This window comes from Eulemur rufifrons, chromosome 16, assembly GCF_041146395.1.
Source record: "Eulemur rufifrons isolate Redbay chromosome 16, OSU_ERuf_1, whole genome shotgun sequence".
Classification (NCBI taxonomy): Eukaryota; Metazoa; Chordata; class Mammalia; order Primates; family Lemuridae; genus Eulemur; species Eulemur rufifrons.
The window spans coordinates 94,295,093-94,322,884 of NC_090998.1; the positions used below are offsets into that span (position 1 = coordinate 94,295,093).

At 49.2% G+C, this 27,792-nt stretch overlaps 1 protein-coding gene across 3 annotated transcripts in view; it reads left to right on the forward strand.

The window, feature by feature from the left end:
• The window catches only part of TBC1D22A (TBC1 domain family member 22A), a 335,347-nt gene that overhangs the window by 197,102 nt on the left and 110,453 nt on the right, over positions 1 to 27,792 (forward strand). For all 3 annotated transcript variants that reach the window (XM_069489542.1, XM_069489544.1, XM_069489545.1), the window contains one exon: positions 6,314 to 6,389. In XM_069489542.1, coding sequence (XP_069345643.1) covers positions 6,314 to 6,389 — 76 coding nt within the window. The remainder of the gene's footprint in view (positions 1 to 6,313; positions 6,390 to 27,792) is intronic.

Consider the following 27,792-nt stretch of genomic DNA (forward strand, 5'->3'; position numbering starts at 1 on the left):
TCCCATTCTGTTATTTCTGCACCTTGCGGCCAGAATAATCTTTTCAAAATGCAAATCTCGTAACCACAGTGGCTTCACGTTTCCATTTCATTAACTTCATTTGATCACTTTGTGTTGGTCTTACTGTTAAGTCCCTAAATGGCCCTCCAGCCTCGGAATGGTCTTCTCTTGACACACCGCCCTGGCCTTCATTCCGTTCATGGGATGTGCCGTGCTCCCTGCTGCCACCGGGGCTCTGCCCATGGTGCTCGAGACATCCTTCCCAGCTCAGCTCAGGCCCCACGTCCTCAGGTGGACGTCCAGGTCAGGCCCCTGTTCTGTGCTGTGATGGTGCAGCTTCCCAGATCACAGTTAGCAGTACACATGTGCTTGGATGATGTGTGAACGTCTGCTCATCTACCAGACTCTCATCTCTGCGGACAGAAGGGCCCTATCTGCTTTTCTCCCCATCTGTGTCAGGGGACCCCGAGACCACACCCCAGGCACGGTGACTCACAGGACCTGCGTGGAATTGTGCTCGCAGCAAACTCAACTGGGGGAAAAGGCACCCGGCGAAGTCCAGAGGAAACTGGGTTCAAGCTTCCAAGTCCTCTCCCGGTGGAGCCACATAGGACACGCTTGCATCCTCCAGCAGGAGCCGTGACAACACACGTGCAGTGTTGGCTGCTGGGGAAGCTTGTTAGAGACCCAGCGCCCAGGGTGCTGTTGGGGGCTGCTCACACAGGCACCCTCTGCCTGGCAGGTACTGGACGCCAGCATCCCGGAGGGAAACATGCTCAGCACAGACCACACTGCACAGGCAGGTGCGGTGAGCTGTTCTGACTAGTCAGGGAGCGGCGGGAACCCTCCAGAAACAAGTTCCCAGACACTAGGTTGTAAGCAGGCCTCTCTAAGGACAGCATTCTCAGGCCTGCTGTGTTTAGCTCATTTGTACACCATTAATACTCAGGACTTAATTTTCTGGCATGTAGGAGGCATTCGATGAGTGTTTACTGAACTGATGAAAGAACTAACAGTCTGATGTGGTTCTGTCTTGATTGGGTTCATGCATCGATTGTACTAATGGCTGGGCGCTGCGTGCAGCTGTGGCAGTCGGCTTCCCAGCTCTCTGTCCCCTGCGTGAGCAGAGCCCATGTGGGGTCCTGCATCCAGAGCTGTGGGCCAGATGGTCCTGAGGGGAAAGGGAATGGACTCTTTCAGAGTTGAAGGAAATGGACGTCTCTCCTGCCATTGTTTGCAAAAAGGACTTTCTGAGCTGTTTCAGAGGTCTAGGCCTGGGTGCAGAGGGCAGGCTTGGTTTCAGCATGGGCAAGAAACTTGGTTAGAGTGAGATTGTCCTAGAAAGGGGGTGCTGGACTCGGTGGGGGGGGGGGTGGATCCCTGGTCCAGTTGGAAGAGCTGTCCATCAGGGATGTGGGAGGGTTCTGAATTCTCTCTGGGCTGCAGGTGTGATAGCAGGGGCTCCGGGCCTTTCCAGCTAAGCCGACAGGAATTTATATTTTGCTCTTCCCTAAAATGCTCTTTCAGATGATTATTCTGCTTTTCCCCTGACGAGCACAGGCCGTGTCCTTTGTCACTGCCAGGGGTCGGTGTTGGAATGGCCACAGACGTGAGGCACGCTGAGTGTGTTTTCTTTGATTTTTCCTACTAATACCAACTTTACCTTCCGTAAAATGTTTCATAAAAGGTCATTGTGTTCCTCAGACCTTCCTTTCTTCCCTCTGACCCATAAGTTTTGTGAATTATATCCTTTTTTAAAGGCACAAAATAAAAATCCCAATTAGAAAGAATACACATTTACTTTTTATGAAGGGAATAATATTAATATTTTTATGAGTATACATTATTCTTGCTTAATCCCTGTCTTTCTGCCCATTCACATATTCATGCAGCACAGAGTCCGGCGTTTGCAGTGCGGGGTGTATTCGGTTTGTGGAGGAGGTGCTGGCGGGGGTATCCTGGGGTGAGCACCCATGGTCTGCCCTGAGGCGTTGGGAGCCCCCCAGGCGGGCAGCGGCAGGCACCTGGGAGGGCCAAAGTGGCTGAAGTGGTCAGTGCCTTCTGAGGAAAGGCTGTGGCTGGGGCCACAGAACTTTCTTTTCTCCTCACACCTTCCCGGCTGTTGGGCTCTGATTCCTCAACTGTGGCCTCTGTGTCCTTGGAGGGCCCTTGGGAGGCTTCCTGGCCACCGAGCAGGGCCTGCTGCAGCCCAGACTCACTGCCCGAGATCGGAGGGTCCGGACCGACCTCCTCCTCTGTGCCTCGGCTGGGGCGGTTCCTGCCCTCCGGGGTTCAGTCCCGCCGTCGCTGTTGCAGCCTGGCTGAGCCTGGCCGTCCCTGTCCTCGGCCTGCAGCCAGTGTCAGGGCTGTGCCCGCCAGTCTCTGCAGGTCTTTTCAAAATATGGATTTTTTTTTTTATAGGCTCTCAGGTGTCATTCTTTTCTCCTCGTTTGGATTTCTGAGAACTCATCTTCTCTACCTTGGTTTTGAACAAATTGAGAAATAAAACAAAATAGTGACAGATGGAAGCCAAAGAGTAACTTTTATTTCTGCTAAATCAGAGGCTTGAAATCCTTTCTTAGTGTGAGAGCCCCATAAACCGCTGACTGACTCTGGGACCGCTCAGGCTCGCCCAGCCCCGACAGCCACCCCCGACAGCCATCGTCACGTGCACGGGAGCCTTGGGGCAGAGGACGGGGGCTCTCAAGGTGGCAGGGGGCTGAGCCCACAGCCCAGTTGTCCCCCAGGCTTAGCAATGCATAAGTCGCCTCCTTGGGGTGAGTATTTCTGGGGACAGAGAGAGTCTGGGAGAGGCAACAGCGACCCCGCCCGCGGAGCACACCCAGGTCTGTTTGTTACCGCGTGACCACGAGGCCCCCAGGGTGCCTCCCTCGGTGCCTCCTCTGCGGAACAGAGGAGTTCTGCAGTCTAGTTCGATGGCTCTGAGATCTGTCAGAATAGGACACTGATTAAATAATCTGGAAGGCCCCTCTGCACCTGAGGCTGCAAAACCACCCTCTAGTTTAAAATTCTCCTCCTTAATTCTGTCCAGCTATATTGTGCAACCTGGCTCATCAGAAATTCCTCTATGAGGTTAAATGACAGCGTATAAACTTCCAACAACACAGTATGCCCCAAATTTGAATATAAATCTCCTTCTGTTATCCAGTCTGTGGGGAGAAATTAAGTCTTAAAGGGCAACCTTTGCAAGTTCAGGTCTAAAGATGATGACATTCAAAGGAATTAACGTCCAGAACCAAAATTTCTTACTCCTGTTAAAGTTCAAATATACTAAAGCTCAGAGGTAGTCCTCAACGTCTGCTGTGGCGCTGTGTCAGCTAGAGGGCTGCTCCTTAGGGCCCAGAGTCCCGGCCATTGGATGCTGAGTCTCAGACGGCCCCTGCTTCTCCAGAGCTCAGAAGTTAGGAGGACCCACACGCTTATCACAGAATTGGCTCACTAAATCTAGAAAACAAATCATCCCCCGGCCCCCCGGGCAGTCATCCTAAACGAGATCCTGTTCCCAGAGCACGTCCTTCGTTCCACCCGAAATCACAGCAGGGCCTGGGCGTCATTCTAAGTGAAGCTGGCAAACAGAGCTCTTCCTGGTTTTACCCTTGCAGAGATGTGACAGTTTGGAATCCAGAGCCTGTCACTTGAAATCCTCCTGGGAGAAATCTCCCAGCAAGGGGGTACATTTGACTCCGTTCATTTTCCATTTCTGGGGAAAAAATCCTCAATGCCTTGTAGGCATTTTTAGTTCTGTGCCATGGTGGCTGCTGCACTTGCCCTTGTTAGGAAATGTCGTGCGCATGTGTGTGCGCGTGTGTGCATGTGTGTGCGTGTGTGCATGCATGTGAGAGACGGAGAGGGAGGGAGGGGGAAGCACTTAGAGAGTGAAGACTGTCACGTACTTCTCTACTTTTCACATTTGACTTTGCGGCCTTAGAAACCGCTGCTGGCCTGAAGGCTGTCTTCTCAGCTCCACTTTGTCTCACCTGGGGTCTCCCTCCCGGATTCGGGAGCTGGAGGTCCTGTGCGTGCTGTTCCCATGTCCCCAGGGCCTCCCGAGGGCTGATAGCTTTGCTGTGTGCTCTGTCATCCTTCTTCCACGTTCGGGTCCTGTGAGCTCCGTGGGCACATCTGCATGGTTGGCCACCGCCAGGAGTGTCGAGGACTGAAAAGTCCTGAGCCTACCGATAAGGCACAGCGGGTCCAGAACAGTCCCTCGCTTTCCTCCTGGCTCCGAATGCCGGGTGCGGTGTCTGCAGCTGCTCTGCGCTGCCCATGCTGCCCGGGCCCCAGCCACATGCCCTCAGATGGACAGGAAGCAGGGTTGTCCCCATCATCTCAAAGGCTGCAGTGACTCTGCTTGCTGTGACCAAGGGCTTGCTCAGTTGGCCCGAGCGTGCCCGGTGAGCTGCCGCTGCCTGCACCCAGCACCTCCTGTCCGGACTAGGCCGCATCACCTGTGACCGCACTGAGGCCAGGGGCCTGGCTTCCCCTTACCAAGGCTCCCGAGGCCTTCCCCGGTGTCACCCTCTGGGGACAGAGCTGCTGTAAGCTAGTCGCCTAGTGCTGGCCAGGCCAGAGGTCCTGTCTGCTCACTGAAGAGTTCAGAGCCTGAGCCTGATCCACACAAGAACACAGTACTGTCACTTTGGTGCTTCCCGGTCCCTTCTTTCCTCATTTCTTGGTGGGAGTTAGGGGCCCCAGTAAAGAGCATCCTCTGAAGCTCCTGTGTTAGTTGTTATTGCTGCCCTAAGGAATTACCGTAGACTTAGCGGCCTAAAACAACACAGATTTGTTAGCTCAGTTCTGAAGGTCAGAGTCTGCCGTGGGCCTCCTGAGGCTAAACTCAAGGTGAGAGCGGCCGCACTCCTGCTGGAGGCTCGGGTAGGTCCGCTCCTTGCCTTTCCCAGCTCCAGAGGCTCACTCATCCTGCGGCTCCTGGCGCTTCCTCCACCAGCGAAGTGAGTAGTGCAGGTCGAGTCCTCTGACGTGGCGTCACTCTGCCTGAGCCTTCTCCCCGCCCCCCCCCCCCCCCCCCGCTGTTAAGGACCCCGTGACTACAGTGGGTCCACTGCATCATGCAGGGTCATTTCCTGGTCTTAGTCTGTTGATTAGCAACCTTAGTTCCGTCCGCAACCTACATTCCCCTTTGCCACGTAAGGTGACACATTCACAGGTTCCAGGGATCAGGACGTGGGCGTCTTAGGGGTGGTTGTCATTCTGCCTCCCACACCCACTGTCCTCGAGTGTGTTAGGTCTGCTGCGTGCGTCCAGTTGAAAGCCACCTCCTGGAGACGACCCCTGAGCACCGGCTGCGGCTCTCAGGGCAGTGTCTGTGGGGGATGCCCTCCTCTTCCCGACTGACAGGAGCCACTCTGTGTGTCCCCTCCGTGGGATGAGGCAGGTGTCAGTCCCCTCCGGCCCAGTGCCCCAGCACGCGCTTGTGCTCTCTGGGTGGTGACGGTAGCAGTGAAAGAGCCCCTCAGAGCCCGAGCACCTACCGTATCTTTAAACCTCTTCCACGTTCCACTACGGTATTTCCTTGAAGCTTTAGACAGTCCTAGAAGGCAGTGTTTTATTCTTCTCACTTTATAGATGATGAAACTGAAGCCCAGAGAGGTTATGCTATTTGCCAAGGTCGCACAGCTCCTAAGTAATAGAGCTGGAGTCCCATTCCTAGTCCGTTTGGCTTAAACCTGCCCAGGCCCTCTCCTCCTTGAGGCTACACGGATTTCCTGTCTTAGTTTATGAACTTTGACCGAGTTCACCTGGTCATATCTCTTGTGAGTAAAGTCACACGCTTACCTGTTATCCCCATGCAGTGCCCGTGTCGTGAGCACTTGGGTCGTGGGCATGATGCTGGCACTGTCAGCGCCAGGCACGTTTGCCGTTTCCCACGGGCTCCCAGCAGGGCTGCGTGCTTGTGTCCAGGCGCCACCAAGGTGGTCAGTTCCTGCAGACAGGTATGCTCGACCAGCTACAAGCGTGGGTGCCTGTGTGTTCAATTTAAATGTAGGTGCATCACGGTTACCGATGGACGTGTGCCATTCAGTGGTCCTGACGTCTGCGTGCTCATCCTCTGACATCGGGGGGCACCGGCCTTTCCCTCCTCCGGGGAGGCTCAGTGGCACTGCACGTGGGCCCTGCCATGCAGTGTGCATTCTCTTGTTTCTCAAGATAAAATCTGTCAATTTGTGAATTTGTTCTGTCATAAAACTGTTCATTTTTATTCTGCCTTTTTCCCCTTTAGGAAGTGTTTTATTTTATATGCATATGATACACAATATTATTTTTTCCTTAGGACAACTACACCTTTGCCCAACCTGGGATTCAAATGAAAGTGAAAATGCTGGAAGAACTCGTGAGCCGGATTGATGGTAAGCCAGCTTCCCGAGTAGCCCCTCTCTCTGAGGGAGGGGGAGGTGGCCCCCCAGCCCTCAGCGTGACAGGACGCTGTCCTCGTTCAGCCAGTGGCACCCTGGCCTGCTTGCGATCACTCCTGTGTATCCTTCCGAGGCAGCTGCTGGAGCACGAGCTGCTCTCATTCCGTTTTATTACGGCGATATAATCAGAATTCAGTGCGTTTGCTCTGCAGGAAAGTAATGAGCGTGCAGCAGAAGCAGGCGGCACTCACTCCTTGTTAAGCCCTGTGATTGTCATAATCTGGGCGACAGTGGTTGTTTATGGGTGTCCTTTGGTACTCTGTTCCCTGCCTTGGTGCATCATTTTTCCATCAAGGATGCTAGAATAATTTCTCCATGGAATCCAATTAATTACCAAGTCTGGAAATAACATCTTTAATATTATAGAAAAATTATAGTGTGAGCTCAGGCAATTTTAGATTATGCTTTCATATTTAAGTGGGGGCTTTGAAATACTTTTTACCTTCATCCTTAAAATAATTCCCCCTGCGATGTGCTGACTGTCATACTGCAGTGGCAGAGTTTAATTAAATGAAGGTTGAGAGATAATGCTTGCCCATTCCAGGCATAATTCTCCTGATAGTTCGTTAAATTAATGAACAGAGCATTAACAAAGTGATGCCAAGCAGAACCAGGCATGTATTTGTGATACCAGCTGGTCAGTGCTGGGGTGTGGAAACGAGACATGTTCTTTCATGAGGAGTCCTATGTGAGCTTGGCAAACGTTTCACTGAACATACAGAGAAATTGTGCTGTGTTTAAAACTCAGCCCTGGCGATAGGCTTCTGAGTACTTGCCGCTGACCACCCCTCTCCCCTCGCTGCACCTTTGGCAGGAGAAAACTGTGACGTCAGGCTTCAGGGAAAGGCACCTGCTTTGGGAGACTGCGGACTGACATTATAAAATGGAGTCATACGAGTTATAAACTGCATTTTGTTCCTTGACTGAATCTGATGGTTATTACCTAATCTCTATATTAGGAAGTTTTATACAGTTCTTCCAACCATGCTTTATTTGATTCAGTATTATATTTAGCTTCTTTTCAACCTGTCTATTCAAAATTCTGGTTTTTGCCTCTGTAAGTGCATTTATGTACATTTATTGTCTACTTCACAGTGAGAGCTTGTTTGGACACAGTTGGATTTTTCTCTACCAACACTTCCACAAGTGTTCCCCAGCCTCATTTAGTTCTTTGAAATATGATTTGCAGTAGATGTGAATTACACTTTCTTACCAGGTTCTTCTTTTCCTCTTGTGCCCCTTAGAAGGCATATTTTATATTTTCTTAGAGGTCGGAAAGTTGTGGTTAGTGCTCATTTGTTCCAGTGCTGCAGTTTGGGAAACACTTGAATTGATTTTCTCTGGTGCTGTGGTTCAGAAGGAAGCACATTGCAGATTTACTGGATGATTGTTTAAAAGACCAGCAACAACAACTAAAGGAGCCCCAACCAAATCTGTACTTTTTAGTAAATCATACTTTTATTTTCAGTGTACCTTTTGAGTAGGCCATTTTTATCCTGCAATTTTTTGTTGAAAGGCTCAGTCCTTCACAACAGAGAAGATTTGTTGGTGTAATAGGTTAAATTGTATAACCTGTTAGTTCCTGTTCTTCTAATGAAACCTTAAAGAATTTCTCTGATGGCCTCACAATAAGAATCCCTGGGCTTTCAAAGCAGGAAATACATAGAATTTACAGCGTTTGGACTCTGACTGGTGGGAGCCGTCATCCCTCAGCACCCACCTGGGAGAAGCGTCTCTGGGCCTCAGCTGCCTGAAGCCCCCCTTCCGTTTCACCACTCACCCCTTGGAGAGAGAACCTGTGGGCTTGGAACCTTTGTAGGGACTATAAAGATTTTATTAAGAGCAGAGGATATTCTAAGAAAAAAAATTCCTTTAAAAATAAAAATCTCTGCTGCTTTTCTGCATTCTAGGAGAAGGGCAGCATTTGTTTCAGAAAATTTGGACACTCTAGTGAAGGAAATTATGTTCATGACTTGTTAAGAAAGGTGAGGTTTTATGGACATGGCCCAGAAGGGAATAGTTTAGGGAGTAGTTTAGGGTTAGAATGCGAGGACCTAGAGAGAGAATGCCAGCACTGAAGCTGCGGTTATTCTGAGGTCATTGGACATTTCCTCATCCAGAAGAAATAATCTCAAAGTGACTTGTAGTTTGTCATCCTCATTGGAGTGAATGGGTCAAACCCTAGCTTTCTCAGGATAGGAAATCTGAGAAATGCCCATACACCTCCTGAGACCCCGAAGAGTGATATATCAGGGTAAAGTGGAAGTGATACAGCCCTCATAAAGTCTTGCAGTCTAGGTTCAAGTTACCTGAGAGGAACAGGATTGTTTGAACCTCAGTTATGTTGACTCTGTACTGAAGTTTCCCAGAATACTTGTGAGAAGCAAAACAAAATCTTTTCAGGACTCCTTATGTGAGAACAAACAGGTAATAGAAACAGGCCCACAAAATGTTGAGCTTTTGTAACTGTTATCTTTACTGGAATGTGTATGAAGAAATGAAAGAAGAGAAGCTTGGACATGGCTACAGGGAATAGGAAGCTATACAGTTTTGCATAAGAGATTTGAAAAGTAACCAAATAGGATTTCTGGAGTTGAAAAATATGTTAACCAAAAGTAAGAAGTTAGTGGATAGGTTTAACAAATTAGACACAGCTAAAGAGAAAATCGGTGAACTGGAAGATGCTGATTAGAAGAATATAGCCATAATAAAACATGAAGAGTTAAGAATATGGAAACTACAGAAAGCAAGAGATACAGAGGATATGGTTAGAAAGCATAATGCAATTTGGAGTCATAGAAGGAGAAGAGAGAGAATAAATGAGAATATGAAGAGAGAATGACAGATCTTTCCAAAACTATTGGAATATGCCAATTCAGAAATTCAAGAGGAATCCTGATGAGAATAAACCAAAAGAAAACTACATGTAAACCCATCATAGTAAATTAAACTAAATACAGAGAGAAATTCTTGAAGCTATTAGAGAAAAAAAGATAATTTTCTTAGAACGGCTGTTTATTTGAGTAAAGACCTCTATAACAAAAGTGCAAGAAGATATCTTCAATGCATTAAAAGAACATAAGTGTCACTGTAGAGGCTATGTGCAGCAAAAATATCCTTCCAGAGTGAATTTGAAATTCCGGGAGTCCATCTAAATCTGAATTGTTTCACACTGTCTCAAAGAAACTATGTAAGTCAAGAAGGAAATTAAATCAAACCACACATAAACCACCCTGGCAGCATAACCAGGAGATAGCTGTTATTGTAAACTTCACATCCCCTGTTAGTAGCAAATCAACACCTGCATTTGACCCGTGGGGAGAGTCAAGTGCTCCAATGACAACAGTCTGTGGAGAAGAGGAGTGAGTCTATGGGTAGCTTTGGGGAAATAGAACCAGATTGTTAACAACAACAACAACAAAAAGAAAAAAACCACGTGGTTTTAAATGCAATGGCCGTTCTGGCAAGCTGGGAAACACTGCTCCAGCCATAAGCCAGGAACGTGTGTTTCAAGGGAGAAATAAAAAGAAACAGGATTTTATACTGAGCAGGGTGGCTGTGGATACGTACTTAACATGCTATGGAGTCATGGATATTTATGAAGAGGAAACACACACGTGTAATTGTGCTTTACGCCTCCTATCCCGTCATGCCTGGAAACTCAGTTTTAAGGTTTGTCCAGGGGTCCCCTTGGCCAAGGGGGCTCTGTTCAGTTAGCAAGGGGCTTCAGATTTTATTTTTAGTTCACAAGATACAATCACCACCAGAAAAGCAAACCTCACCCAGGATGGGAAAATCCTGAGAACAGGTCTGAGATCTGGTTCGTGCGAGCACTGGCTCCTGGGAAATGGAAAAGGGTTTGGGGTTTCCTGGGTGAGCAGCAGCTAAGATCTTAGCAGAAACCTGTTTAACAATCACTTGCTCTGTGGGAACTGAATTCTTAGGTCACAGTTTTTTGGTGAGGGCCTGGCTGGGTCTCCTGCCTGCCAAACAGCATTTTATTTTGGCCCTGGGGTGAAATGAACAGCTTCTTGTACAAATGTTTCTGCGTGGGCCAGTCTGCCTCCAACAGGCCACCTCCCACCCCAGCAGGGGCGAGATTAGGTTTTCCCTGGGGGCAGTCCCTGCTGGCAGGGCTGGCATCTGGGTGCTGGAGACGGGCAGGAGGGGCTGCTGCAGATTCACAAAGGCCAGGGCAGTGGCACTGAGGAGGCGGGCTGGATTTGAGACATTTACTGTGTTATCCTTTGTTCAAAACCCCACTTAAAACTTTTTTTCTAAAACATTTATTTGGTTTCTTAATCTATTATCAAAATTGGTTTCTTTTTTCTCTCTTGGGCAGAAGTAGGTTGAACCCTCGTTGTTGAGGTGGGTTCCAGTCCTCTAGCCTGCCTGGGCAGGCTCTTGCATTCCCCCGTCTCTTGCATGGTAGTGGACTTTTCCTTGGAATGGCTGGGCACTGACGCAGTTATCCAGAGAGAGCCGTACGAGCATCGTTGGGTTCTGTAGGCACACCCAACATCAGAGTTGACGGTGGGTACCTGTGACAAAGGAGGCTGTGCAGAAAATAGCTCCTGACTGTGCTGAGTGTGGCTTGGGCACACTTTACCATCTTCGCCATCATGCCTGGGGCAATGGGAGCAATGGTGGACCTGTGGGGTGCTGTTGCACCGGCCCCTTGGACGACCCCTGCGGAGCCTGGAATGCTTGTCCCTGCGTCTGTGTCACTCTGAGGGGACGCAGAAGCAGAGGGGTGTGTGTGTGTGGAGAGTGGCCAGCCTGGACCACACGGTAGGAAACTGATGCTCAGGTTTTTGCTTTGCAAACATTTATTTCTTGATTCACCACTGTGACTGCCATCACTCAACCGAATCACCAAAAAGTGGGTAAATAGTGATCTCACTTGTTTTCATTAATTTTTCTTAAATGTATGTATTGCTCACATTTATTTCCATGTTTAATATTGGAATTGTTTTATTTATTTATTTTTTGTTTGTTTATTTATTTATTTTTCTGAGACAGAGTCTCCTTCTGTAACACAGGCTGGAGTCCAGTGGCCTGATCATAGCTCACAGCAACCTCAAACTTGTGGGCTCAAAGTATCCTTCTGCCTCAGCCTCCCAAGTAATTGGGTGCATGCCACCACGCCTGGCTAATTTTTAAAAAATTTTTTTTCATAAGGACAGGGTTTTACTATTTTGTCCAGGCTGGTTGGTCTCAAACTCCTGGCCTCAAGGGATCCTCCCACCTGGGCCTCTGAAAGTGTTAGGATTATGGGTGTGAGCCACAGCGCCCAGCCTAGTTCTTTATTTAAAAGTTTGGTGATGTTTTTGTGACCATAGGAACTTAACTCTTGTTTATATTAATTAGCTTATGGTAAAATTGGTTCATTTTAGGTCGTTTTGCTTTGTCACAGTTTCCAAGAAGCTGTGGGCAGCGATAAGCTCACTAATGCTAGTGAGCACCACAGTCGCTACCACAGAAAGGACTTCAGGGATAAGAGCCTAAGTCTGGAGTTTTATCCAAAATTTAATTCTTTTATATAATCGTATGAAATATTTCAATAGGGAAATTTTAAGGGCTTTGACATTTTTGTTCAGGAAGAATAATTATTTCTGAAAAATTCCCAAAACAAAATTTATAGCTAATTAGAATTAAAAAACCAAAAATTAAATATAAATCTTAAAGTTTATTTTGTTTTATGTTAGAGTAGGGCATGTGTCAAACAAGTCCATAAAAATTAGAATTAGCATGTCATCTAATCTGTATTATCCTGCCTTGTGTTATTTAAATTTTTATAAGCATTTGTAGGCTCAAAGAGGATATGATGTTCATTCTAAAATTATCTAGCTAATATGTTCTTAATATTTGTATAACTGTCAATCTGCTCCCTACTTAGTAAAGGATTTTGTGTATGACATCAACAGTTCATACCAATTATTTAGTAATTTTACTAAATGACTGCTGCAATAATAAGTATATGCTAATGCTTCAACTGACTAATAGAATTTCAACATATAAAGCACAACAGAGATTTTTGCTCCATATTATATCGAAAATGCTCACGTACATTTGAAGGTGAAATCACATTTTTGCAGTGGATCCTAATGACATGCCGTGTACCTTTCATTGTCATTACATCTGTTACATCTCACGTTCAGCTCTGAGATCATGTGATCCTCAATTGCCTCCCAGATAGACTGGCCAGAGGAGCCGCGTTCAGCCCTGGCTTTGCGAAGGCTAGAGCCCCTCGGCCTGAATTCTGGGGCCAGTACCCACCTCTCGGGCAGCCCCACCTGCTACTCCACCGCATGCACCTTTTGTGGCATAAATGATGTCTGTGTAGGTGAAATATTTGCTCTGTCTTTTGGACTACTTATTGCAATATTTCAAAAGAATATTTGAAAATATTCACTCTCAGGGGATGTGTCAGTTTGGTTATGTCCATTCATGGCGTTTTCAGAGGACTTCAGAAAACAAACAATTGCTTCACAGAGGACTGTCCCATCAGGGATGAAGCTGGCTCTGAAAGGGAATCCGGTGGCTTGTTTCTGGGGAGGGGAGGGGAAGTGGGCAGAGACAGGGATTCTTGGAGCTCTCTTGCTGTCCCCTGGGGCCCTGGGTTCTGGGGGCCCCTGCCCTTGAGTTGTTCTGTGGGGCTTGAGGCTGTGAGGTCCCCTGGCCAGGAGGGACTGCTGGAGGGACTCGGCAGTGACGGCTCGTCTGCACCCAGGTTGTCAGCCAGTGTCAGCCCAAAGGGATTTCCAGCAACAGCGTGGAAGCTGCTGCCAAGGCTGTGTAGGGAGCACAGCATGAACCAACAGCCATGTACTTTCTCGGTTTTCTTATCCAAATTGCTTTCTCTTTCCTGTAGTGAAAAATGAGGATAACTCCTCCTTCCTACCTAATCCTTCCCAACCCCACAGAGCCCGCAAGGGTGAGGGCTACCAGACTGAGCAAATGCCAATATAGAATGCCCAGTTTAATCTGAATTCCATTCCACGTGGTAACAGGGAACAATTTGGGGGGGATAGGTATGCCTGGAGCAGTATTTGGCACATACTAAAATTCATATTTCACTGGGCCTCCTGCATTCTGTCTGTCAGTCCTTCTAAGGGTGAGTTTAGAGTGGGGCAAAGTTGAATTCAAACCCTTTCCTGAGCCCTTTCGTCCTAGAGGCTACAGATGACAACAAGAATATGGCCTTAAATGTAACAGATTATTTGAAATTAAAGTATACACACGCACAGACACACACAGATCCATAAATGTATACATGCACACCCGCCCCCATACACATGTATGCACACCTACATACATACAGCCCTACACATACATATCTATATACATATACACACACCCCTCTATGCACACACCTACACACAAACCCCTATATCACACGTGCACGTACCTACACACACACCTGTATACACATATACATACCTATATACTCATACACACACCCCTGTACACCCACACACCTGTACACCCACTCCCCCACCTATATACACATAAGTACACACACCTACACACACGTACACGTGAGGTATGGTTTATCCTGTTGGCATGGTTACTGAATTTGTGGCCATTTCCTTTCTCAGTTCCCTGGGATGTGCCTGGTTCTTTTTACACGTTCCCATTGCCCGATGTGTCGGGGGAGGGCCAGCTGGTCTCCTCCAGGAGAGATTTTTGTTTGTGGCCAAGGGCTTGCATTGAGCTATAAATAAACTGTGCTCATCTGACTTTTCATAGCACAAACCTCGCGGTGAGGCTGGTCACCAAGTGACCGCTCTTACGTGAAGCTGCTCTTCTTCATTAGGCGAGATCAGTTTCTGGCCCACTGCTGTCTTTCTAATTAGTATTCTCTGAAAGCCTGGCTCCCAACCTCTTGGCCACGCTGGTGAGTATCTTCACGTCAGGCGGAGACTGACCACCCTGTGGGAGGCTGCGTGTTTCTTGGCAGTGGCCCGGATGACGGCCTGTCGGGATCCGTGGCTGTGTTGCTCACATCTGCGAGGACGGCCGGCTAGTGGTGCCCCGATGCTTGCCCTGTTGATCCGATCTTGCAGTAGGTTCTGACTTCCTGCCTTTCAGCCCCTTAATCAGCTTGGCATTCTCTTCCTCTCTTGTCTCCTCCACGCTGCTCCTCCTCATTCTCTGGCAGCCCTAGGCTGTGTGACACCACAGCCAGTGCTCTCAGACCTCTGCTGTGGGTCCTTGTCACAGACCTTCCCTTTGTCTGAAACCAATCCTCACCCCTCGGCCCCGTTCCAGACAGTTGGGCCGGCTGTCATTTGTGCTCAGCACACCAGTCCGCGGTGGTACGTACAGGTGGGAGGAAGCATTCTTGGCTTGAGTGGAGGGTGGGTAGCCAGTAGTGTCAGACAGGACCTTGGCCTTCACAGGACTCGTAGTTAGGGAGATAACACACAAGAAAACAGGAAATAGCCAGGTGTCAGCCTGGGAAGGACGTTTTCGTGCACTCGATGACAGTGCACCTACTGTGGAGGAGTCTGCAGTGGCCCTGTCTTCAGGCCAGAGCCAAGAGGGCACCACTGTTCTGGAACCCCAGGCAGATGTCACTATCACACTGATTTCTGCCCAAGAGTCCCAAAGCTCCTGGTTCCCTCAGAGTTTTCTTCTGTGGTGTCCCTCAGGGTTTTGGGCCATCACTGAGGACTTCTGAAGTGGGCTGGCAGCATGCCACAGCCGGCCTGCCATGCCCCTGTGTGGGCACAGCACATGTTTCCACCTCTGCAGGGTGTTTACGGTGGGGGGTATAGGAATGGCCTATACCACAGTCTAGGTTTCGTAAACAACAGAAGTTTGTTTTTTTCACAGTTTTGGAGGCTAAACGTCCAAGATCAAGGTTCTAGCTGATCTGGTTTCTGCTGAGGGCTCTCCTCTGGGGTTGGGTTGCTGAAGGCTGCCTTTTGCCACGTCCTCACACACACACATAGGCCTTCCTGAGTGTGTGCTTGTGGGAGCAGGGGGGAGAGGGAGAGGAGGAAAGGGAGGGAGGGAGAGGGAGGGAGAGGGAGGGAGGAAGGAAAAGGAGGGGAGGGAGAGGGAGGGAGAGAGAAAAAGGAGGGGAGAGAGAGGGAGGGAGGGAAGGAGAATGAGGGAGAGACAAGAGCAAGTCTGAGCTCTCTGGAGTTCTTTGCTATAAGGACACTAATTCTCTTGGACCAGGGCCTCACCCTCATGACTTCATTGAATCTTATTTACTTCCTTAGAGGCATCATCTCCAAACACAGCCATACTGTGAGTCAGGACTTCCACCTGTGAACTTTGGGGAAACACAAACATTCGGTCTATAACAGCTTGGAAGAGTGGGATTTTTTGTGTTTTAAACTGAGACATAGTCCATGGAAGAAAGTATCATCATCATCTGTTAGCAGGAAGCACAGCTCATGCCTGGGGCAGGTGGACTAGAAGAACCAAATTTCAAATTTCTCAAATTTTCCGAATCAAAATAATGACGTGACAGAAGGAAAAGAGGGGTCTCCATTTTTCCATTGGCAGTAGAATCTGTGAAGCTCGTGTAATCGAAGGCACCAAAAATTGCCAACAAATCTGGATTTTGCTGATTGAAGTGGCCTTTGTTCTGAAGCGTACTGCTTCTTGATAGAATGCCTGTTCAGGAAACGAAATCCCCTCGACGTTTGTGAAGTTTGTTCAGTATTGAGCCCTGCCCTTGCTTTGCCCACGCTGGGGCGAGGGTGCACAGCATTTTGGGTTGGGTACCCTTTTCTCGGTACTTCCCATGCAGATTCCAGCCAGGAAGGACCAGATGCAAACAGCCATGGGCGTGGCCTTGTTTATGGTGGCTTTGGAACCTCCCCAGGAGTGGGGGTGGGGTTCCTTCATAAAGTTGGCCTGGGGACCTCCTGGGATCCGAGCCAGGGAAGGACCTTCTCACTCCTCCCTTTGTCCTCATCTCAGGGCTGCCCCGTGTGGCCCTGGCCTGTAAAGCAGCCTCTGCCCAGTGCACCTGCCCACCTGCTGTGCAGTGCCTCAGCCCCTCCCCTGGTCAGCAGCTGCAGGAGGAGAGGCAAGGATGGGGTGTGGAGGGGCCAGGCTGCAGGCCTGCGTCCGGAAGGTACCTGCCTGCCACCCCGTGCCGCTGCTGACAGCAGGGAGAGGCAGGTGCCGGCCCCTCGGCCCCTCGGAGTGAGGCCTGGGTGCAGGCGGGGAGGGAGGTGGGAGAGACGTCTGTGCCTTCTTCCGTGCAAAGCGAGCAAGCTGGTGCCTGCAAACTGGTGGAGACGTAAGGAGCAGGTGGACCTCCAGCTAGAGGGTGGGAGTGACAGGGACAGTGTCCACCCATGAGCAGAAATGGGAGATTTTGGTCAAAAGGCCTAGTTTGTGGGTTAGAGGAGGAGAGATGATGCGTCCTGTTTTGCACTTGCTAGAAACGAGTCTTGGCCGTTTCTGGCTTATCCTTGTCTACCGTCCAGCGCAGTGTGGGGAGGAATAGGCTGGGCTCTGGGGACTGGCAGACTGGGGTTGAGTTCCTGGCTCTATCACGTACCGGTGGTGTGGCTCGGCAAGTGACGTCCCCACACTAGCCCTCGTTTCCCCCGAGTATAGGGGGTGTGAGAATTAATACCCATAAAGTACTCACAGTAGTGCCTGGCACATTTCAGCCTCATGCAGTATTAGTACCCATGACTATCATCATCATCATCATCATCATCACTGTCATTATCAAACTCTACAGCTGTGTGGCAGTGGGGGTGGGGGAAGCATTGGGAAGTTTAGTCTGAAGAGCTCTGTGTGGCCCGTGTTGGACCTTGTTGACCCACAGAAGTCCTTGTCTGGCCGGGCTCCTGGGGCGGCCTCCTCTGTCCAGCCCCCGAGGTGCCTGTTGGCGGAGGATAGTGGCCGAGGCCAGGGAGACCCCGGGCGAAGGTGGGAAGGTGGCAATTATTCTTGCTAATATTTTACACTTTCACTCTTAAGGAAAAAAATGCCACATGCATTATTGGAGAATCGTTCCAGCTGTATGTGTTAAACGGCTTTCTCCACTTGTACCTTTTCTCTTTCCTGTGTTTTTTAATTCAAGTTAAATGCGATTTTAATGAAATTTCTCTGAAAGCTGCCTTGACTACATTGTAAGGTTAAAATTGACTTATTCTTTCAAGGTAGAATTCAGTTACAGCTAGTAAACTAGATTCAGCTTTATTGGAACCCAAGTGAAAATATTTTTATTACCCCTAGAAGGTAAGCAGCCGAGAGCAGGGGATCCATCAGCAGCGGCCCGGCCTGAGGAACGCTGGTGCCCCCGCTCCCCCGCTCCCCGGCTCCCGTCCTCGTTGGCCCCGGGATGGCTGATCCAAACATTTGCAACGGTAATGATATTTCGTTTCAGACACACGGACACGACAGTTGGCAAAGCACACGTGTAATTGTGGCTCCGGCAGATCTAGGGCGCGTGCTGACTTTCCGGAGGCCCCGTGTGTGCTGAGTAGGGCTGCGTTCTTCTGCTCTTGGTCCCTGCGGACCTTCTGCCCAGCGGCCTTCACAGCTGGGCGTGGCTGTTCGTTGCTGTGACAAAGGTGACCACGCTTGCTGCTGTCTGTTGGAATCGTGGAGACGGCAAACCGCCTGCAGCCTGGGTTCTGCGGCACCCAGGCGGGTCCTCCCTCTCCCGGTAGATGCCATGAGTTTTCCTAAGTCAGGTTGACTTCGTGTGCTTTCACTTGAAAATCTAAATGGATATTTTGTAGCATTTTTGGGAAAAGAGGTACATTGTATAGTACAAAAAAATAAAAGAAATAGAGGAAGTTTAGTGTAATCCAAAACAATTATACGTGAGGAATATACACCTGGGTTCTAGTTTAGCCTCCATTGGTGACCCTGAACTTGGGCTGTGCTGCTGTTCCCTGGCTTACAAAGAGGATGTCAGGTGGGCGGGGGCTGGGGTGGTGATGGGGGGGTTTAAGGCAGTTTCAGTGCTGGTTGTTCTGGTCTCTAGATGTTTGTGTTTCATTTGGGTTTCCTCCTTAGCTTTTGTTTTCCCCGAGAATCTCAAATCCCCCCCCCCCACTGCCCTTTCATCCATAGAATAATTTGGATGTGTGGAAAAGCTCCATAATTTGTACCAGTGCAGCCTGTGTGACTGCTACGTCACGTGTGGAAGTGACACGAGAAAACACTGCGTGTGTGGTATAAATGATGGTGATGCTGGCGAGTAGGTAGGAGTCAGCCTTACCGAGCCGACGCTCTTGGGCACAGCTGAGAATTGTCTGCCTCAGAGTCCAGCCCCCAGCTGACTGAGCTGTACCTTTGCATGTGCTCGCTCCTGTGACCGCCATGTTTCCTCGCTGGGACAGTCTGGATCTGGAGTGACGATCTCCAGGGTATTTCCCTCCACCTCAAAGTTGTTAAGATAATCAAAGGAGACAGCGCCTGCTGCAGTTCTCTGGAGTACTCAGTTCCACCGTGAAATACTGGCTAGAGCCTGAACGGAAGATTCCGTGAGTCCAGGGGTCCTGGCGCTCACCGGCCCCCACAGCCCTGAGAGCTGGCAGCCCAGCGAGCATTCCTCTCTGCCCACCCCTCACCTGCCGCCTTTAGTCTCTGGCCCCAGGGGCTTATTTTCAGGTCCCGCACTGTTGGCCTGGGACCCCGGAATCGGGCCTAGTAGCCCCTCTCCTGCCACCTCCTCGCCCAGAGTGTGGCCTTGTCCCTGGGCTCCTCCTTGGCCCTCGTCGGTGTCCGACTCAGTTTCTTTCTAGGCCTTGCTGCCTCCCCGACTTTTTGTTTTCCTCCCAGTTTGAGCTCATTTCAGGTATTCCTTCTGAACAAGTAGAGAGGGATTTATTTTCTTAATAGCGAGGGACAACTTTCATCCCATTTGGACTGGCAGGGTCCTGAGAGGCTCTTGGGCCAGCGGCCTGCAGGTGGCATCACTTAAATCCCCTGCAGGAGAAAAGGATTAGCTTATTTTTTAAGACCTGGTGCTGATGTGTAACTGGTTCACGACCGCCGAGGACATTCTGTCCTACATTAGAAGACAGAACATTAACAGTTGTTCCGAGAGTTCTTTCTTCCAGGCCTGCACTTAGCACAGAATCATAAAAAACTTGCTGTTCAGAATGGAGGGCCCTCGGAGATCATCCGGCCATCCCACCCCACGTGCTTTGCAGCCTTCAGAAAACAGCACGCTCCAGTTATGGCTGAGCTGGGGGCTGGCGGGGGCCTCCCGCACCCGCTCTTCCCGCCTCCCGCCACGCAGGGAGTGGAGCCGGGCAGAGGGCCTGCTGCACAGAGGCGCCGCGTGCTGTCCCTCTCGCTCTGCAACTGTGGCTTCCACTTGCTTTTTTCTGGAACCGTGGAGAGATGTAGGGAACGAGGAATGGCAAAGCCCCGATTAGCATTTTTCTTTCAGCTGTTGGAGTGTGGAGTGTGCTTACCACCAGGGAGGGGTGACGAGCGTCCTGTGTGGGATGAAATGCAGATGTGTGAGGCCTTCCAGCTCGTGGTCTAGCCGTCTTCCCCTTACTGATGGTATCTCTGTGACCCTCCGTACTGAGATTGATGTTTGGGGTTTATTGCCAGACTGAGACTAGTTAATTAAATGGTAAGTAGAGACTTCCAAATAAAGCAATTCCCCTTGCCCTTAGCAAGAGAAAGTTGTCTTGTTTTAAATGTAGGCCATGAAATCTGGTTTTGAAATGATTCCCCAAATCGTTTCTGGTCATGGTTGCGAGTTGCTGGAGAGGATGTGAGTGTTTTATCTTCTTCTTTATGAGAAACCAGCGTCCCTCTTGAAGTGAGGACAGGAGGCTGCATTTGCAGGTGGGCATTTCCGGCCGGGGCTTCCGGGATGAGGGCCATGTCCATACCGCGGGGCACTGGCCTTTTAATAAAAAGCGCTGGTCCCGTGCATGGGGGAGTATGTCTGTCTTCTGCCTCCACACCCGCTTCACGGGAGACTCGCAGTGGCCCCTCTGGTCCTCCGTACCCTGGACTGTGTGTCCCTAGTGGGTACAGGGATTTCCTCATGCTTCTCAGCCCTCCAGGCACCCAGGCCTCCTCTGCACTCACAGGTCCCCATCACTGCAGGGGTTTGGTCCTCCCACTCTGCTGTGCCTGGTCCTCCCATCCAGAGTCCCTTTGACCCTCTTCAGAGCACAGGAGCTCCAGTGTTGTGGTGGGGGTGGTGTGGAGCAGGCTGGCAGGTTGCTGGGCTGGAGCCACGCTGTGGGGGGTGTACGGATAGCTGGGGGGGTCTGGCCCCATCACAGACCATACCCTTGTGTCCCCCCAGGCCCCTCTTCCGAGGTGCCCAGTGCAGCCCATCTGAGTGATGCTGGCTCAGCTTTCTGCAGTGCTGGCCTGGGCTTTACAGCTGCTCCCCATCACTCACATCACCACCTGAGCTCCGCCTCCTGTCAGATCAGCGCAGCATTAGATTCTCAGATTAATGTGGGCAAACCACCTGTCAGTGACTGACACTTTGCACATGCCACTGAGCACCGTGTGAGGCAGTGAGGATGTTAGTCTTTGGCTCTGAAGATACGTGAGCCAGGACACCTTGGTAGTGTTCCCTGTGATGTCTCCTGCTCTCAGGCTGTCAGTGTCGTTAGCAATGGCTCCTGGTGGAGGGCTGTGCTGAGGGAGATGACAATAAATATCGTGGTCAGGATGTATACACACACTTGGTCCTCGGGGCCCTAATCTGTCATTCATTTTGCATCTGGAGGAATTATGTATGTGACATACTTAAGAATCTGTCCTCCTTTCCCTCCCCTAGTCCTCCTGCTGTCTTTGCACCACTGTCCTGTGTGGCCTTGACAGCCCCCACGCTCCTCCAAGTCAGTTATTCATCGAATGTCCGTCCCCTGCAGCGGGGCAGGCCCAGGGTTCGCAAGCACAGAAGCCAGCAAGGCCAGCGGTGGCCAGTCTCCCTGCTGCCTTGGCGCTCCCTTCCTGGTGCCGGGAGGGATGCCGAGTCTGTGTTAGTTTGCCTTCAGGGTGGCTGCCCAGGGCACTGGGCAGACGGGGCAGCGTCCCTCCTCTACGCTGTGCCCCCAACCCCTCTCAGGCTGAGTGGTCTCTAAACTGGGCCTTGAATGACCTCACACATTCGACAAGCATCTGTGAGGTGTCCACTGTCTGCTGGACCTGTGTGGGTGGTGATGAGCTGGACTAGGTCCTTCTTAGGGAACTCTTATCTAATTAGGAGGATGGATGACAGCAGTCACATTCTGTAGTTGCTGGGACAGGGGGTGTGAGGGACCAAGTTGAACAGGTGTCCAGAGAAAGCTATGCGGAAGTCAGGGCATTGCGTGGGTGTCTGCTGGGGAGGGGTCGCCGCAGGGAGCGTGCAGAGCAGTCCATGGGCTTGCGGGTGGCGGAGGGAGCAGCAGGTGCACGCAGGGAGGGCTCCCTTTGGAAGGCACTTTTCCCAGTAGGCATGCTAGGGTCGCCCCGTCTCCGATTCCTCCAGCATCCGTCCATCCACTCCCTGACCAACCTCACCCCCCTCCCTTCTCCCCTTGATCCGTCCACTCACCCTCCCTTCAGCCATCGATCCATCCACCCATCCACGCTTGCCTGTGTCCATCTTTCATGGAAAACTTTTGCTGTGTCTTGTCCTTTGGGTCCCGAGCGTGGAGAGGAACCCAAAGGCTTTTGTGTCATTATGAGCTGATGAGCTGAGAGAGACGGCCATGCAGACCGAGGCCACTGAGGTGTTACGGGTGCTCTCATGCAGTCCCCAGGCTACCCATGGGGCACCGGGGATCGGAGGTCAGTTCTCTGTGGAGGAGGGAAGTCAGGATGGGCTTCAAGGGGGCAGTGGTGCTGAGCTGAGTCTTGAAAGAGGGGTTGGCGCTGACCAGCAGCAGGCGGTGGGGGGCTCCATGATCAAGGCCACGGCCCCGATGAATGTTTGTCCTGGCAGTATTCTCAGTCTTCAAATATGCCAGGAGAGAGGGAATATTTCTGGGAAAGCTCTACGTCCTCAACTTCATTGTAGGTTTGGGCTGTATCAGGGATTTCTTACTGCTGACGGGATGACTTGTTTATCTGAGTCATTGTGTTTTTTCAGCTGGGAGTTTCTTTTTCCTCTACTTCCTTCTCCATTTAAAAAAGGGCCTTGCCTGTTGGTGCGGAGCTGTCAGTGAAGTAGAACGTTCCTGTTCTCCTGCCTCACAGCCATGCTTGGGTTTCCATGGAGTCTCAGGTGAACCCTGACCCTTCTCCTTTGCCGTGCTACAGAGGGGAGCACGGTGGGGTGCACAGGGGGTCAAGTGGCTTTTCCCCTGCAAAGCCAAATGTGTGAATGAGTGTGGTGCTGCCACTGAGCCCTGTCTGCTGGTGCTCACGCCTCCATGTCATCCCCTCTCCTGTGGTTCAGGGGAAACCGGAACTTGATTCTGCTCAGTGGAATGTGGGTGGTGGGACGTCAGTCCCGTAATCACCTTGTGTTGTGCAAGACTCCATCTCAGCAGATGGGGGCCGGGAGTCTCCTTGTGCCCCTCAAGCAAGCAGCGAGCTGGGGAAGCCACAGCGCGAGGACCGAGGCAGCCTCCAGCCCTTAGCGAGTCACGAGCAGGGTCCTGGGTCACAGAGCTGCAAGGAGATGATCCTGCCAGCAACCTGGATGAGCTTGGAAACAGGTTCTTTCGTAACCAGGCCTCCCGGTGAGGACACAGCCCTGATGGCAGCTTTGTGAAGCCCCGAGAAGGGGACCCAGCTGAGCTCTACCTGGGGTCTGGACCCACAGAGACTGTGAGATCACACATCAGTGGTGCTGAAGCTGCTGAGTCTGGCCAGCAAATGTGCCTGCCGTGGCACGTGCCGGCAGGGCCGAGCAGCTATGGAAAGGAGTCTAAGGAGAGTCTCGCCACCCTTGCCCTCCACCTGCAGGACAGTTTTGCTCAAATACAGAAAAGTGTCCAGTTAATTAAAAAACAAACAAAACATAGCTCCCGCAGTTCATTTAAACCTGATCAGGTAAATGAGCACCAAATGTGGGGAATCTTACCTGTTTCCAGTCAACGTGGACCTTGACCCCTGAGCAAGGAATTTTTCAGATTTGGTGACACTCTGCCCGTCTGAAGGTCTGGTTCACATTTTCAGGAGCCAGATCCACTTTGCTGCCTGCATCAGCTGGAAAACAGAATGGAATATGTGAAACCGTGGTTTTTAAGATGTGGGGCATTAGGCAACAGAGTGATCCCTGAGAGGGAGGAGCACAAGGTGAGCGCCAGGTTGCCCAGACCCTGGGGCTGGAGAGTCTCTGGGCCGTGGCGCCAGGAGGAGCCTGCTGGTCTCCCTGAGTGTAGACAGAGCTGGGAGTCTGGGGACACCAAGGCAGCTGGGGCTCATAGGGCTGAAGCAGGAGGGAAGAGAAAGCAGCACAGAGAAGTAATTGAGGCACTGCAGGTCCCTTTCAGGTGTTCAGCTGACACCGATCAGCACACGTGTGTGAGGTGAGGAGGAACCACTTGATCAGAGAGAACAAGCTGTGGACCCTCAGAGTGGCAATTGTGTCTGTTCCCAGAATGGAAACCTTTGTAAGTTCTGGGCATCCGGTGGAGAAGGCGGAAGGTTTTGCCTCAGTAGGGTGGCATGTAAACCTAACTCTGTTCCCAGAGCTTAAAAGCAAGACCCCAGATGATCAAACTATTCCCAGGTGGCTTAACTGTATCCCAGGAAAGACTTCAAAAATATTTATAGGAATACAAAAATATCAAGTGCCCAATAAGGAAAAAATCATAATATCTAGCTTCCAAAAGCATTGCAAGGTATGCACAGAAGTAGGAAAATACTACGTATAACAAGAACACATATCAATCAAAACTGACCTGGAAATGGCACAGATACTAGACAAAGACATGAAAACAGTTATTATAACTGTATTCCATGTGTTTAAAAATCTAGAGAGATATGTAGAGACATGGAAATACAGACATGTTAAGTAAAGTATGTTAAGTAGAGGCATGGAATATGTAAAAGTGACCAAAACTGAACTTACAGAGATGAAAACCACAATGTCTTAAATGAAAAATACAGTTTATGGAATTATTAGCAGATTAGACTTTGTAGAAGAAGAGATTTGTGAACCTGCACACACAGCAATAGAAACTATTCAAAATGAAAGACAGAGAAAAAATATTTTAAGAAGTGAACAGTGAACTGTGGGGCAGTGGAAGCAGCTTTATATATGTGTAATCTGTGGTCTTGGAAAAGCGGGAAACAGAAAAGATATTGGAAGAAATAATACTCAATATTTTTAAAAACGAAAACTATAAACTGATAGAACCAAGAATGTAAATGAATGCAAACCATGTATGAAATATAAAGAAAACCAGGTGAAGGCATATCATAAGCAAATTGCTTAAAACCACTAATAAAGAGAAAATATCAAAAGCAACCAGAAGAGAAAAGACGTACACTAAGAACAAAGGTAAGTATGACAACAGAGTTCTCTCAGAAACAATTCCAGCCAGAAGACAATGGAGCAATGTATTTGAACTACTAAAAGGAAAAAACACAAAAGCAAACAAACAAAAAAACCTAACCTTTGTTAACCAGAAAAAAAAAAAAATCTTTCAGAAATGGAGGTGGAATAAATGCCATTATAGACATATAAAATCTGAAAGAATTCATCACCAGGCTGCCAGGATATCTGCACTACAAGAAGTACAATAGGTAGATTTTCAGGGAGAAGGAAGACGATGCCAGATGAAAATGTGGATCCACGATGAAGAAGCCAAAAGCACAAATGTTGGCAGAGGGAGAAACAGAAGTAGACTATCCTAAGGTTTTTTTTTGCTGTACAGCACATGAAGTTGTATAATAATAATTACAGGTGAACTGTGATAACTGTATATAACGATATGTACCATGAGCCCTAAAACAGCCTCTAAAATAATGGGACAAAGGTATGGCTGATAAGCTAACACAGGAAATAAAATGGATTATAGCAAATGCCTAATTAATATAAAAGGAGGCGAAAAGAGGAACAAAGAACCGATGAGACGTGAAAATAGAACAGAAGGGAATACTTCCCAGTTCATTCTATAATGACAACATTTCTGTGATACCCAAACCAAAGACATTGCAAGGAAAGAGGCCAGTAGACCAGTATCCTTCATGAACAGGATGGAAAGATCCTAAACAGAATTTTAGCAAATCAAATCCAACAATACGTATCATGATGATGCATGTTTATCCCAGAGTGCAAGGTTGATTTAACTGTTGAAAAAAATATGTAATTGATTATTATTAACATATTTTAAAAGAAGAACATAGAATCATCCCCTAAAAATCATCTCAATATATGCAGAAAAAGCATTTTACAAAATCTAACATCTTTTCCTAATAAAAACTCTGGGGAAACTAGGAATAGAAAGGGACTTCCTGAGCTTGATAAAGGTCATCTATGGAGACCAGTAGCTAACACTGTATAAAATGGTGTGAACTGAATGCTTCCCCCTGAGATTAGGAACATGACACAGTGGTTTTCTCACCACGTTCAACATGTATACTCGCTATTCTCGCTAGTGCAGTGAGGCACAACCAAAGACCACGTACGTTCATACACATGTACATACACACAAACGTGGCATCCAGGCTGAAAGGAAAAAGTAGGATTGTCTTCGTTTGCACACAGCACGATCATCTTTTTTGAAAATCTGATGGAATCTACAGAAAAGCTACTGGAACAAATAAGAATTTATTGAGGTTTCAGGATATACGATCCATATACAAAAATAAATCACATTTCTATGTACTAGCAATGGAAAATTAGAAATTGAAATTCAGTGAGCAATACTGTTTATAATAGCATAAAAATGTGAAATACGTAGGGAAAATGCTACGACAAAAGACTAACAGGCCTGTGCACTGGGAAACTACAAAACAGAGCTGAGAGAAATTAAAGATGACCTGAACGTGTTCACAGATCAGAAGGCACAAGATTATTAAATGTCAGTCCCCCCCAAACTGATCATACTTTGATCTTAATCCCAATCAAGATTCCATCATACTTTCCTGTAGAAATCCACAAGCCGCGTTTTAGATTCACATGGAAACACAAAGTCCGTAGAATAGGTAGAACAGTGTCGAACAAGGTGAACACGGCGGGAGGAGTAACCCTACCCGGTTCCAGGAACATCACGGTAGCGTGCTGTCGGCACTGAGACGGACTGAGGGGTCCGTGCAACGGGAGCATGTTCAGAAATGGAACCATACGTGTGTGGCCAACTGATTTCCAAAAAGGCACAAAGGAAATTCCGTGACAAAAGTATATATTTGTTATCCAGTGTGTATATGTATGTATTTTACACACACGGAGCAGTTACAATTGGATATTTATATGTCAAAGGAAGGAATGTGGATCCATACCTTGCACCATGTTAAAAAATTACCTCAGAATGAATCGAAGGCCCATGTTTTAAGCCTAAAGTTTTAAAACTTGTCTGAGAAAACAGAAAATCTCTGTGATCTTGAGATAGGGCACCTAAGTGTCTCAGAATGATGCTAAAACTCTGAAACATTGAGGAAAAATTTGACATACAAATTGGACTTTGCCAAAATTGCAACCTTCTGCTCTTCCAATGATGCTGCTAAGATAATAAAAAGACAAGTTGAATCCCGGGAGGACCTTCCAGAAGAGCGGGTGGGACGGAGCTGGGGCTGAGCCCGCCTGCCTGGCCCTCCCGTCTGATCTGCGTTCCCGCCCACTGCTGTTCCCGGGCCAGGGTCCATCCTCAGGGTCCTGGCTGGGTGGGGCGCGGGGAGGGCCACATGCTGTAGTTCGTGGCGCGTGGTCAGTGCCCCCGGAGCCTCAGGCACCCCAGGAAGCCGCGCTGCCATCTGCATCCTTTCCTCAGTGAGTCAGGTGGGCTGCCTCCTTGTTTGGACGCGGCCCTGTTTCAGAGGGTTGAGGAGACGCTCATGAGCCCACCTGTGAGTGAGAATTATTTAGTACCTCATTAATTCAACTCCATGTAGTTCTAGAAGAACTTGTATTTTAGATTATGTTACTGTCAAAAAAATATATCTTTAATACCTCTCCAGAGATGAAAAGATTGCGTGTCGTGGTGTCAGATAAACACTGTTTCTTTACAGTCTGCCAGGAGGCTTCATTTTATCCTGAGCTCACGTTCACTGAGGTTCTGCGAGTGTGTGGTGGCACCTCAGTGCCCCACAGCCTGGGAATGAATCTGCTGTGACCTCCTCCTGTCTTCCTGGGGCAGTGCTGGCCGCCATGTCAGTCCTGCCTGTTGTGAACAGCTCACTGCGCCTTCACCCCCATCGTCCTGTAGAGGCAGTTGTGTGGCGTAACTTTGGTGTTGACCTTAGCCTTGGA